The sequence below is a fragment of the Naegleria fowleri genome (assembly GCF_008403515.1).
Source record: "Naegleria fowleri strain ATCC 30894 chromosome Unknown tig23, whole genome shotgun sequence".
In the NCBI taxonomy this organism is placed as follows: Eukaryota; Heterolobosea; class Eutetramitea; order Acrasida; family Naegleriidae; genus Naegleria; species Naegleria fowleri.
The window spans coordinates 246,250-260,471 of NW_025407955.1; the positions used below are offsets into that span (position 1 = coordinate 246,250).

The 14,222-nt window shown below is 37.4% G+C and overlaps 5 protein-coding genes across 5 annotated transcripts; 2 read left to right on the top strand and 3 right to left on the bottom strand.

Moving 5' to 3' along the window:
* Positions 1 to 188: 188 nt before the first annotated feature.
* FDP41_001360 (uncharacterized protein) lies at positions 189 to 3,110 on the bottom strand (the record flags this gene model as incomplete). Its single annotated transcript, XM_044704248.1, has 1 exon — positions 189 to 3,110. The coding sequence occupies one exon, from the start codon at positions 3,108 to 3,110 to the stop codon at positions 189 to 191; it is 2,922 nt and encodes a 973-aa protein (XP_044564405.1).
* A 1,052-nt stretch (positions 3,111 to 4,162) lies between these two features.
* On the top strand, positions 4,163 to 8,329 carry FDP41_001361 (uncharacterized protein; the record flags this gene model as incomplete). Its single annotated transcript, XM_044704259.1, has 1 exon — positions 4,163 to 8,329. One exon carries the CDS (start codon positions 4,163 to 4,165, stop codon positions 8,327 to 8,329), a length of 4,167 nt encoding a protein of 1,388 aa, XP_044564406.1.
* Positions 8,330 to 8,481: 152 nt separating this feature from the next.
* FDP41_001362 (uncharacterized protein) lies at positions 8,482 to 9,439 on the bottom strand (the record flags this gene model as incomplete). Its single annotated transcript, XM_044704270.1, has 2 exons — positions 8,482 to 9,132; positions 9,191 to 9,439. 2 exons carry the CDS (start codon positions 9,437 to 9,439, stop codon positions 8,482 to 8,484), a joined length of 900 nt encoding a protein of 299 aa, XP_044564407.1.
* A 345-nt stretch (positions 9,440 to 9,784) lies between these two features.
* On the top strand, positions 9,785 to 10,933 carry FDP41_001363 (uncharacterized protein; the record flags this gene model as incomplete). Its single annotated transcript, XM_044704281.1, has 1 exon — positions 9,785 to 10,933. The coding sequence occupies one exon, from the start codon at positions 9,785 to 9,787 to the stop codon at positions 10,931 to 10,933; it is 1,149 nt and encodes a 382-aa protein (XP_044564408.1).
* Positions 10,934 to 11,150: 217 nt separating this feature from the next.
* On the bottom strand, positions 11,151 to 13,712 carry FDP41_001364 (uncharacterized protein; the record flags this gene model as incomplete). Its single annotated transcript, XM_044704292.1, has 4 exons — positions 11,151 to 12,501; positions 12,638 to 12,676; positions 12,731 to 13,025; positions 13,079 to 13,712. 4 exons carry the CDS (start codon positions 13,710 to 13,712, stop codon positions 11,151 to 11,153), a joined length of 2,319 nt encoding a protein of 772 aa, XP_044564409.1.
* Between the last annotated feature and the right edge of the window lie 510 nt (positions 13,713 to 14,222).

Consider the following 14,222-nt stretch of genomic DNA (forward strand, 5'->3'; position numbering starts at 1 on the left):
TAGAACACAAAGTTTTAATGTGTCGCCACCACCACCTTGCTTCTTATGCATCAATTTTGCTTTTTTCGGATACAGAATGTCACACACATTCTCGAAACAAGAAGGCTTTCTGCTTGAACAGAGTGCTTCCATTAGAGTGTTTTTCTCCAGCAATTTCTCAACTCACAAATATACGTTTTTTTTAAATATTATATATCATAACAACTACAACATTGATGAGACGATGACTTGTGTTGTTCTTGTTCCATAAATCTTCGAAAAGTATCATCCAATACCATGGATTTCACATACGTTTCCAGACGATCAAATAAACCGAGTTGACCATAACCAGAAAGTATTTTCTTGTTCTCTGCTTGGAGGATCTTTTGTGAAATGTTGAGTGGTTGAGGTGAGTCAGGTAATAAATACTTGAGAATAATTTCTTGCTGCAGTTTGGCTCTATCTGTGGACTTGGAAAGTGACTTGTAATATTCAACATCCTCGAGGAAGAGGAAATTTTCAGAGCTTCTCTCCTGGATTGTAAATTCCTTAAATCTTGATCGCAATTCTTCATCGGCCATGACCTGATCGAATTGTTGAATTTTTTGAATTTCTTCAAACTGCTCCTGTTGTCGAGAAAGTATGGTTTGCAATTCCACTCTTTCCTTCAAGTTTTTCATGACCATAATATAGGTAAAACCAATGACACCCTCTCGCAAGGTCATTTTTGTTTTTTTCACTGTCAAACTCACTGGGTATTTAGCACCCAATGTCGTTGTGAACTCAGTTTCATAGGACTCTTGTGTGATGGAGAGTTGTTCAATCTTTTCCAGTGCTTGTTTCAACTCTCCAAATTCCTTCATGAAATCATTGACAAATATGGAGCCATGGATGGATTCTCTCTTAAATTTCGAATGGAGAGCTTTCTCAAATGAAGTATTCATGTTGATGACTTTTCCAGTCGCGCACTCAACATTCACTACGAAATCTTGAATACTATTCATAATACAACGATTTTGTTCCTCTTCCAGGGCAGTTCTTTCTAACAAAGTTTGCATCAATTCATAATCTTTCAACTGTGTGGCATGTGATGTTTCCAGCGCTTGTAACATGCGATTAATGTCTCTAGAGAGCTTTCCTAACTCGTCTTTGCCAAGTTCTGGAATTCTCTTACTCGTGTCATTGTCTTGGGTGATGCGTTTGACAAAGTTTCCAATTTTTAACACTCGTTGCAATACAACCAATTCGACAAAGACGAGTACGACCACAGTCATTACCACTACGAGTGCTACAATTGTAATACTTGTATACGCAAAGGTGGACCATCCTAATTGATACAAATCTCTTTGAAAATCTGTTCTAATAATCATGGATGGTTCTCCTTTGAAATCATTAAAAAGTTTGTAGGAAGAAAGATGTGGAACATTTAAATCATCCTTGTAGCACAATCTCTTCTTGGATGATTGGATCGAATGTGGAGCAATCTGAAATGGTTCATCCAAAGTCCACGAATCACTGATTGAAATATTCGAATAGGTTTTTGTGGACAAATAGTCTCTCAATGTGGAATTTGAGGTGTCTACAAGATGGAAATAGGATCCAAGCTCACTCACGTCATTGGAATTGTTCAAATCGAAAATCGTGGTACAAAGTTGTGTGCGTTGAGCAATTTCATTGACCACTGTCTTTGTTAAATATCTAGCAAATATTAAAAGACCATTTGTGGCAGAGTTATCTGTCGGTTGAATGGGCTGAGCTGTAACCATTAATGCATTGGAATGATTATCGAACGTGTAGGAAGGAACCACTAATCCACTTCGTTCAAATAATGATTGTATGGAAACCTTTGGAATGAAAAAAGAACTAATTCTCGTGTCTGGAACATTGATACCTTGAAAAAAGAAGGGATCTAAATGAATCAACTCGTCTGGAAATGCTGTCAAAGTATATCCAGAATAACACAACGTTCCCCTAAAGAAAGTTCCATTCTTGAAATACATGGTGACATAATGCAAATTAATCTTATTCATGTAATCACACGAAAAGTAGGTATTCAATAAATTATCTGCAGAAGCAACACTTTGTGAATTCACACTATAATACACATCATCCCATGCTGCATATTCGTACAATTTTCCCAAAATAATTTTGTAGTCGTCTCGAAGAGCTTTTGATGTCTTTCGAACAGCATCGATGGCACTCAATCTCTCGACATCACTAAATGAGAATTCAAAGGATAAGGAAAGACCCAATGCACACAATGCCACAATAATGGCTGAGGTAATGAAGAGAGCTGTTATGGTTCGTACTCTCAATCCCATACAATGCAGTAGTAGTATTTTGGAGCAACCAGCAGTAGTTGGAGGATGATGTGAATAAGAATCCATCCCAGTATGACTAGGTTCTTGAAAGTGGAATAGTTTTCTCTCAACTTTCTGTTGGAGAGAGAGAGAGGTATTCTGTTGTGAAGCATTAGTAGCATTGGTGGTGGTAATGAAATGTTGATTCATGTTGGGACTATTGGTGGGACTACTTGCAACCACTGGATCCGCAGGAGATGAATTCTGATGATGAGGATTCATGGCCGTACTTGTACTCGTCGTCGTCATCATGAAACCATTCTGAATCAATTGTTGTTGTTGTTGTTTGGCAGCGTTTCGATACAAGGCTTGTTCTTTGAGACTCATCTTGGAGAATTCTGAGGGTTCAAAGAGAGGTGATTGAGGAAGAGCAACACTCAGACTGTGCTTATTGTTGGTTTTGGGAGAGGAGCAAGAGGATTCCATGTTGGTGTGGTTGTTAGGGTTGTTCTGGTGGTGGTGTTGGTGGTTGGAAGATGACGAAGATGATGAAGTCAGAGAAGGATTGGTTGTGGATGCAATCATGGAGTGGTTGCGTCTGCTACCGGGAGGAGATCGAGCAATGGAGATGGTAGGTGTAAGGGAGGAGTGGTTTTCTGAATGTTGTTGTTGATGTTCTGTTGTTGTTGTTGTTGGTGGTGGTGGCATCTCAACCATGATATCCCTATTCGGAGAGAGGGTGGAAACACGTTGTTGTTGGTGTTGGAGCGAGGAGGAAAGAAGAAAACCTTCATGACGGTAAGGGGATGATTTACTTCCAAGAGAGGACATTTGGGGTCTAGAAGATATGAGTGAAGATATGAAAGATATTGGTCGTGAATGAGAGTTGATATCAATAATGAAACACACTAGCAATAATAAACAAAGAAGAAGAAGAACAACAATTAGATATCCGTGTGTCCGGTGTGTGTGGTGGAATGGTTTTTTGTTGTTCGTTAAATCTGCTTGGAAGGAGAGAGAGATTTTGCAGCGTTCTCTCTCTGATCATTGATACTTTGATTTTTATTGTTATGGAAGGTTGTTGTACATCAAGTGACAGGAAAGGAGATGATTTCCCGTTCGTGTTGGTGGAATTTTCAAAGTAGTGAAGTACAGGATTTCGATGAGCATTGCTCTAGTTGTCATTCTTGTAATTCTCTCTTTTGTACATGGGAGAATATCCACTAAAAAAGACGAGAGTTATCTGTAAATATTCTTAAATGTCAAGGGTTCCCATCTTGTGCATTTAATGCAAGAGATACTTGAGTTAAATTATAATTATAATTGGTTGATTTCTTCATTGAGTCGTCCATTTGTAAATAGTCATCTCTCTAACCATCTTGTTTGATAATCAACAACAACAACAAAAAACCGGTTTGACAAATTATGAACAACAAAAAACTAGTTCTCTTTCTTTACGGCTGACTGAATTTTAAGTTTGGAGAAGAGAAATAAAATTTTTTTTATTCAAAATCAAGAGTGTCATAGTAATTTTATTATTATCAAAAGAAAGGCATTTTTACAACAACAAAAAAACCACAATCATCATCAAGAGTCCATAACAACAACAAATTGTTGTGTTTTTGTGTTGATTCAACCTTGATCATCCCGTGAGCGTTATTATTATTTTGTTTCAAGCAACAGTAGAAAACCAACGGGTATTATTTGCCTTTCCCTTTCTCCACTGGACACTTATATACGTTATTGAATATTACTGAGAATATTTTCACCATCTTCACTCAATCGGCAACACAACAGATCAACTCCTCGCAAATTGTTGTCCAACCTGCTCACAACAACAATATAATATCCAATTCCCTCCCTCTCATCATCTAATCCTTGAAATGAACACCCCTTCCAATCCTTTTCAGAAGAGTGCTCCGATGAACACTCCAGGTTCCATGGTTTCACCTAGACTCTCTCCGCACCAAAACTCAAGCCGTTCTCAGAATGTAGTACTCCAACCTCAGCCAGTCTCGTATACGAGTGCTATTATGACAACCATTCCTCTTGATGTACAGGATGAATGGGACAAATCTTTACATCAGAATTTCTCCATTCTGTGTGAAGACATTCAATTGATGAGTATACGAAAAGAGGAAAATATTATAATAAGTAGAATCCAAGAGAAGAATTATCCACCCAACAGCAGGGTACCCACATTTGGATTGTTTTATGCTTCTCTTACAAGCGAAGATCCATCACAATTAATGATATATACCAAAATATTTAACCACCTTGTCAACGATTTTAAGGGAATCACAGAAGAATTGAAAAAGTTTGTGGAGACAAAATTCTCAAAGCTTCAAGAGCCTGCAGCAGAAAAACTCGGAATGTTTTTGGCTGAATCTATCAAATTCAGCGATCAATTTGAAGCACCTTTTATTGCACTCATCAAAAATATGAAAACATGTGACTTTAGTAAGAAAAATATGGTTCTTGTGGAACAAATTCTTGACATATGCTTTCAAAATAAGGAGTGGATTTATTCAAACCCTAAAGTTCTAGTTCGAGTACTGTACAGCTTTTTACGAATGATTGAGGATATCAAAATTCTCAACATGGACCGACAAGGTTTAGAAATTTTAATGAAAAAGCAACTACAACTTGTTGAAGACATCATTCGAGATAACATTTCTAAAGACGCTATCCAATCGATGGGAAGAGATTTAGTAAGAGTTCTTTACAATATTGTGAAGAAGTACAAAATTAGCGAAACTTTAGAGAAACTCATATTTCAACAAGAGGTTGTTTATTTCCAGAAAATTCTTGGTACTCCCTCTTCCTCGCGTATTTTAGACTCTCGAATTAACCATGACATGTTCACTCAAATATCATTTTTAATAAGTAACGTCAAGATGGGAAATCAACGAAGGTATCAAACATGGTTTGCCCAAAAATTCTTCACAACACCTGAAAGTGAGGCTGTCATACCGGACCTGATTCGTTACATTAATTGTGTGTATCATCCACCACATGAGGCAAATCCAAGATGGGCAATATTAGGTTGGCTATTTAAATCAATCAAGAATCCTCAAATTCTTGAGAATGCAAAGCTTTGTATTGTGTATGACATGTTATTCACGATTTCTTCTGAGATTAACGAAGACTTGCTGCGAAATAGTATTCTACCTGTTGTGTTTTTAATGACAAACAGTATTGGAAAATATACTGATGTCACCAATGCACTTTTGGACTTTATTTTTAATTTCGTAGAACGACAAGAGCCATACTTGAACGTTTCAAGACAGCATGTCATCAATTCTCTTCAAACATGTACACAAAAGCTTATGGATGTGGGAAATAACGCCATCAATGTGGTCTATGAAAAGATTGACAATGAAAGAAAAGAAAAGGTTAAGAGGTATCTTTTGCCACAAAAGGATGCATCTCATGTACAAACTTCCTCAGTCCCTCCAATCTCTGTCACACCACTTACCATTCCAGACGCTGCATCCGCAAATTCAAGTACCAACAAATCTCCAACTCTCTCTCCTTCCAAAGGTCCTACCTCAATATCTCCTAAAGGCAACGTAGTACCACCATCAATCCCTTCACCCACTGCTGGTCCAACATCTACATTCAATGCAGGAGAAAGTAAGACTTCATCGCTGGCCGTTTCTGTTAAATCTCCAAACCGTACTCTTGCAACATCCACAACTAAGTCTCCAACATCACCATCTAGGCCATTACCGTTCTCTGCTCCAAGCTCCAAAGATTCTGAAATGAAAAACATTAGAGACACAATTGAGGAATATCTAAAGAATGCTCTCAACAAATCAAAAGCTCTTGATCAATTCGAACATGCCTTGACAAGTTTAGCTACTCAAGTCAGCGACTACTTTGAATTGTTGCACACAGCTACCTCCGATTCAAAAGAGGTTGAAGACAGCAGAAATTTATGCAAACAAACCATCTCTGATCTTATTGATGCATTTTCGAACGCAACATTGGCACAACCTAGTGATTCTAATAGTTTTGCTAGTTTTTTAATCAAAATTCTGAGCTTTGAATTCCAACCACAAGTCTCATCATCACAAACTCTCGCTTCCCAAACAAATCAACACGCCTCTCTCATTGTTCAAACAGTTATGAAAGAAAGAGCTGAAGAAGAGAAACAACATTTAGAAAAAACTTTATTGAGAAATCAAACAACTCTACTCTACCATTTATTGGATAAGGTTTGTGCGCAAGTTTTACCAACGTTAACCGGTGGTCAGTCTCGTGAGGCTTCAGCTGACAGAACCAAAAAGTTGAAGAAAGAAAAATTCTCCCAATTTATCAAATTTGCCTGCAAGACTGACGTTTCTATTGGATATAGAATATTATGCTTCTATGTGACAAAAATTTACAGTGAAAAGATTCAAGAATTGGAGCTCGTGAAACCACTTTCAACGGATGCGCTTCTCAATCTATTAATTTACAGTCAAAATTACAAGTACAAGAATGCATACTTTACATTTTATGAATGGTCTTTAGGTGCGCGAAAACAAACATCTGCTCAAGACTCTTCTGGAGGCCAATCTATTGAACAAGTCTTTTTGAAAGATATGGTCTCATGTTTGGATGAGAATCACCTATTATTTACTACTCTTCTGCCATTGATATCGAGAGATTTCTCACATCTCATCCAAAAGAACAAGGAGGAGATGTTCAAATTAATTATTACCAGATTGTATCCTCATGAGCTGCAACTTGTAAATACTCTTGTACAAAACGGCAGGCTTAAGATTTTATTCTCTCAAGGCAAACAAAAGAAGCCTATGCCCGGTGCAACAAGTACCACGACACCAGCAAGTCAAGGAATTACGAATTTGGACTATATCACTCAGGCTATTGTAATGATTCAAAATTTGAACGATCATTTCTCTGACGATTACGAATACCAAATGTTTTGGACTCTATTGACTAATGAAATTTGTTACAACCACACCCTTTACTGCATGAACAATTGCCAATCGGAGGAAGACCAAGACGCAAAGAAGTCAAACACAGAGCTTTATTACAAGTTCAACATTACCAATTTCATTACATCCATTTTGAACACCCTGCCCCAACAAGAAATTTACTTCGACATACTGCTAAACTTGGTCCAGAGGGTCACATCCATGAATCCTGATGGCGAGGCTTTATTCAGTTATGAATTTATTCAGAACATTATTACTCTACCATTTGAAAAGTTTTCTACCTTCCCCTCCATGTTACTTCACAATTATTTACAATGCCAATACATGAAGAATGATGGCTTTTTATTGGAAACAACAGAGAAACACTTTATTACAATTTTACAAGAGTTGTGTTTGGACAAACCAGATAGTACCAAGAAAATTTCTGTCGAGCAATCACAAAATGTACTCATGCACTTTTATTACATGAAATTGCTGACGAATCATTCGCTTCAACAGACGGCAACAAAGGAGCCACCAAACAATAACCACTATCTACTTTTTGAATGTGAGAACTTTTTAAAACAAATTCGAAAGATGAAAGCTAACTTACCTCCAAATAACCCTAAATTGAAATTTATTTTCACACAACTAATTGGAGATTTTGAACAAGTCGGTGGAGATGAAGGACCATCAGAATTTGTCATGGACGATGCTGAAGAATCGAAGGTTAACAATGCAAAGACTGAAGACGAAGAAACAAAAGCAGAGGAGGAGGAAGAGGAAGAAGAAGAACAAACAGAGAAAAAACCACCTCGCCTGCAACGAGCCAAGCCAAGAAAGTTCACCAAACGAAAGAAAGACCAACAAGAGGAAGAAGAAGAGGAAGAGGAACAAGAAAATCAAGAGAGTAGTGATGAAGAGCAGAGCAAGAGTAGCTCTTCCAAAACCAAGAAGCGAAAACAAGCAAAAGAAGAAGAGCCAGAAGAAGAGGTACAAGAAAATGATGACGAAATGATTGATGAAGAAGAAGAAGATGATGAAGCTAAAGCTCTTAATAATATCAAGTCAAGTGCCAAGCAACGATCAGGAAGAAATTCCAGAAGGAGATTTAATAGAAGGTGATCTTTGTCATAGTGATTCGATGTCCACATTCTTGACAACTCAGGAAAAGGATGGGACATGCAATTGTTGTGTGGAAAATGAAACTTTGTATTTTGTATAGACACAATGCTCATGATTTACCATACTGTTACTATTTCATTATTCTACATTTACTATTCATTGGTAAGCGCCATGTTGGCAGAACATTTTGAACATGACATGGTGTTGAGAACTTCATTCAATTCTTGCGTTTTCTTGAGAATTTCATTCAATTTCTGTTCGAGGTTGGTAGCCATTAAATCCTCCTCAGCATGTTTTTCTCTGACACTCAGGAGCTCGGACTTGCATTGAAAGAAGCTCTCTCTGATGCTATCGGGTACATTCACTTCGAGAGTTACGCTTTGGAGATCACTTCCTTGTGGTTGTTCTTGAGAAGAGCATTGCGCTCTAAATCGTTCAGAATTAGCGTTGAACTCATTCAACAGTTTATCCAATTCCATTCTTCTTGCTTCAACGTTTTGTTGCTGTTCTGCCAAAACTCTTTGGATTTCGCTTCGTTCTGATTCCAAGCGAGTGGCTGCTTCATCCAACTTGCTCGCCTCAAAGGATGGTTCTAATTTCTTTCTCAAGTCGTCTCTTCTCTTCAATTCCGTTAGCCTTCTCTTAAGGATCTCCGTTTGTTTCATGACATTGTTGATGGAATTATTCTTCACTTTTTCAGATAAGCTTCCATTGATTTGATGAAGCCTTTGAGCGACCTGAGCGGAGCAAGCATCAACTTCTTTCTTCATGTCCTCAAGTTGAGTTTGCAAATCACGTAGCCTCTTTTTGAAGAGTTAGATTACAAGAATTGTTTGAAACAAACAACAGGAACCAACTTACACCTTTAGACTCCTTCAACAAAGCTTTAAGGTTCTGATTCTCAACTTTAATGCCATCATTATTTACTTCAAATTGAAGAATAGACTCAGATAAGGCTTGATTTCTCTTCTCAACTTCCTCCATCTCTCTCAGAGTCTTGTCCCTTAAACGTTGAGTTTCCTGATGATTCAATCGTTCCTTCTCAATCTTTTCTTCTTCCTCTCGATTGGCATTTTCCAGGCGTTGAATTTGTTGAATGATTTGTTCCATGTTTCTTGCGCCCTTATGATGATCTTTAGCAATGAAGTATAAGGCTTTCCAAGTTTCTATTCAAAGCCAAGCACCCTTACAAGAGAAAATTTGTTGTAACTTATTTTTTTTTCAAATAAATAAATTATTGGTATTCATTCAACTGATTGAGGTCAAAGGAAAAGAGCGATAAAAATAAACTTTTAAAAAAAAATTGGAACATCTTTTGATCTGTGTTTCACCTCCACAATTAATTGTTGTTTGAACATTGCTTGCATCCATCATCATCATCAGCATCTCGGATCGATCAATTAATTTTTGTACATCACCAACACAATATTATAATACAACACAATAATACACAAAATGAAAGAACAGTGTATGATCTGTATTGATAATTCTGAATGGATGAGAAATGGAGATTATGCTCCATCCAGATTGGGTGCTCAAGTTGAAGCCGCTAACTTGATTTGTGGAAGCAAAACACAAAGTAATCCCGAAACAACCATCGGTGTTCTTACCATGGCTGAAGAGAATCCATCCGTTAAAGTTGCTCCAACCACCGATCTTGGCAAACTCCTTTCAAGCTTATCATCAGTAGAAATTGGAGGAAAATTACAATTTTCTAAAGCTCTTCAAATAGCGTATCTGGTATTGAAGAATAGAGCACCTGATCAGGGAACACCCAACAGAAGATTGGTCATCTTTGTGGGTAGTCCGATTGAGGAAAATAAGGACGATTTGGTAAAGTTGGGATTACGTATGAAAAAGAATAATGTGGCGTGTGATGTAATTAATTTTGGAGAGGTTCAAGAAAACACAGCAAAATTAGAAGCTTTTATTAATGCAGTCAATAGAGATGATAATTCAAGAATGGAGACCGTTCCTCCTGGACCACACATTCTCTCCGATATGTTGTTCTCATCTCCAATTGTTGGAATGGGAGGTGCTGGAGTGGGTGCTGCGACAGGAGGTGCTGGAGTCGGCACAGGAGAAGCAGGTGCTGGAGGTGGTGAATTTGACTTTGGTGTGGATCCAAACCTCGATCCCGAATTGGCTATGGCTATTCGTCTCTCTTTAGAAGAAGAAAAAAGACGACAAGAACGAGAGAAGCAAGCATCAGCATCATCGTCAGCAACAACTCAACCAGAAACAGGAACAGCATCATCGTCAAGTACAACAGCTGAAACTAGTAGCACAGCAGGCACATCGACACAAGCCGTTCCCACAACAGCTCCTCCTCAAGAGGATGAAGATGTGGATATGGACGACGATGACGCTCTCGAAAAGGCTCTCCTTCTCTCAAAACAAGAAGCAGGAATGGTCGATGAGGACGATGAATTACAACAAGCTTTAAAGATGTCTATTGACGAAGCTCAAAACAAGAAGAAGGATGAAAATATTGAGGACATTGTCGAAGACCAAGAATTCATGCAAGATTTGGTTGGTGGCTTAGGAAAGAATGTCAATTCGGATGAGGTTTTGAAAAAGAAGAAAGACGAAGAAAAGAAGTAAGAATGTAAAAAATGTATACATTGTATCAATTAAAATAATTATTGAAATCAATAATTATGAATTACATTGTCACACAAGCAAAATGAAGCCAAAGTGCCTTAATTACAAGAATTCTTGACCTTTAGATTTCTTGACTTTTCCTAAATCTTTTCCACATCTGGTGCTCGAGCTAAGCTATATATTTTCTTTTCATCCCAGTCTCGCTGGTCATCCTAATCTAACATGGAATCCCAGAAATTGTCGCCATAAGAAAACAACAATTCGGATCCTTAATTTTCTCAAGAGCAAAAATTCCAATTCTATAGTCATGCATTTCTGAATCAAATACCACTTTGGGCATGCAGTTATTCTTTGCACCTTTGAACTTTACAGGTCTATCTGCACCATTCACAAATCTTGATTCATTTCCCTTTCTATATGCATCCACTCCTAGTCCCTGTTTAAGGTCAAAAACGTAACACGATTGGAAAACCTTACATAAAATGTCTCTTCGATTTAACTCATCGTACGATACCAACTCTCCAACATATTCCATGATGAGAGAGCCTGTTTCAATGTCCTCCAACGTAAATAAACCTAATCCATTGATTTGACTGAGGCCAACAGCACACTTTTTGAAAAACTTTTTCGTAAACTGATATGGGTGACATTTTCTTCCACATTGGTCACTACATGTTCTACTAAATATTTTACACCAACACTTTTTTCCACCTGGACATGGCATGTCCTTGTAAACTTTGTGAAACATATTGTCTGTTGTGAAACAGTGACAAAGCTTGGTGCAATAGGTTCCATTTTTCACACACGTGCATTCACTCACATTCAGCAGTGCACATTGACATGGGTTGTAAATGACAGGTTGATTTCTGTTGCATATAACAGTCCTATCAGAGACTCGCTTTGGAGTCTGTATAGTGAGAAGCGCTTGTTCCTGAGGGCTTAGAAATGAGGGTGCCATCCTCCTCAGTGTTGGAAGTTTTTCTAATGGAATGGTGGAGTTGTCACGTGTCGTCATTGCCACGTGTTGTTTCAAGAGTGAATTCTTGTAGAACCAATCTTTTAAAAATTGTGCAATTTCACTGCATGGTTTTCGGTGATGTCTCGAAATTTGGCAAAAAACATCTCGAATGGGTTGTTGACAAATATTCTTGTGTAATGATGTTTGTGAGCCATTTAGAATGCCCATAATTTGTTCTCCATAAATGTAAATGCTATTTAGAGCGAGTTCCTTATCAATTTCAGTCCAATCATTATAACTTGCTACCTTCATCGATGATGTTGAGGACCACTGCTGCGTATAATAATAGACATGACACTTATTTTCATGTTCACAACACGGAATGAGAGTTATTTGTTTGCTCTCTATCAATTCATGCTGTTTTTTGAATAGCTTGTCGAGTATTCTTTCAATAATTTCCTTGTCATTAAATTTCAAAACAACTCTTTTATCGGCAGGATCTCTCACACAGGCCTTGTATTCGATCATGTGAATGGGACAATCGAATCGCATGCATTTGAAACAAAGTGATTTCGCTGTAGTGATCCACATGGTTTCTAAAGATCCTTCACTATTCATGAGATATATGATCAATTTCACAAGAATTGTGAGATTCAGTTAACATTTCAAACAAACACAGATCCAATAAAAATTTAACATTCAAATTTCACTTAATTATTTCACTTCCAAAATCATGTATGACTCACCATTCTTGTGTTTTTTGTGCTCTCTCACGTTTAAAGAGGCTATAATTTGAAATGTGTTGATTGAGCATGATGAACATTTAGAGTTTTAAATACTTCTTCTCACTCTCCTGTTCCTTATTCATGACGTGGAGAAATAACGATCCATATTCATTCTCATATTCCTTCATAAAATCTTGTACCATCTTGTTCCAAACCATTTCATCATCTCCATAACGATCGTACATCTTATCCGCCATACTTCTGTACACTGTTTCCGACATGATTTCTAAATAATATCTTGAAAACATGTTGTATTCACTCTTCTTGGCCTTATTATTCTGATTCTCAACAAAGCTTAAATCATCAAAATACTTTTCATACTCTCCATAATCAACAGAAAATTCATCATCTTTATAAAGGGTAGAAATGTAACCACTGCTTGTTCCGTTCCCATTCGATTACTCTTCAAATATTCAAAATGTGTATATTGTAATTTAAATAAATCCGATGAGAATACAGTGAGTGCGAGAGTATTCTTGAGGTGGTGATGATGAGTTCCAGGTCGTACAAAGAGGTGGTTGTTGTTGTTGTTGTTGTTGTTGTTTTCCTTCTTTACACGAGCAGAAGGAAGAGAAGGAGGTGTTTCTTGTTTTGGTTCTTGCTCTTGAACAGAAAAGTAGGAGATAGAAGAAGCTTCTTTGTTTTTCATCCTGAATGGTTGTTGTTGTTGTTGTTGATCTTGTTGTTGGTATTTCTGTAAGGTGGCTTGATGTTTGGAGAGACTTCTCCGGAAGAGAGTTAAGGCTTTCTCACAATGTTCGACCTTAAATTCTTCAATTTCTTGTTCAATGTCTTGTTCTCTTTCGAGTGGTGGTGGAAAATGATCATGATGATTCGGAGGATGATTGGTATGACCATCATGATGATTCGGAGGATGATTGGTATGACCATCATGATGATTCGGAGGATGAACACGAAGAATTCTCCACCATTCATGATGGGAAGAAGGATTGCTCGTGATGATGGATCTTGAATCTTCTCTTGTTCTTTTGCCAATCAATGATGAAGAGGTGATGTGATGATTCTTTTGCAGCATTTGTTGATGACTCTTTTGAAAATTCGGACAATAATCAAATGATGTTTGGAATTTAATGTCATCCTATTTTTTTAAATTATTCAAAACTAATACGTTCTTTCATCAACGATTTTCTTATCCCGGACAGGTTCTGTTTATTGATGACAAGTGGCATGAAAACCACGACAACTAATTAGACCTATTGGTAACAAGCTCTTATTGAAATAATACAATTTCGGAAATCTCTGACAAGTCCCAACCTCAAGTGTGACTTGGCTCTTAACTATCGAATTGTCATGCCCCACAAGAGATAGTTTCATCTCCTTAAACAACTCATACACGTCTCTCAATTAGGTTTTATTAATTTTGGGACGAGATAGTGTCATTCACGTCTGAAGGTAAAAGCAACAGGAGATGACAACTGACAGACGTCAAAAGATGTTTACAGTTCTCAGTCTGAAAAAAAGAGCAATCATTGGTCCTTGCTTTTACAACAACTTGCAGCTGTAAAAAATTTATCATTTCTCCTCT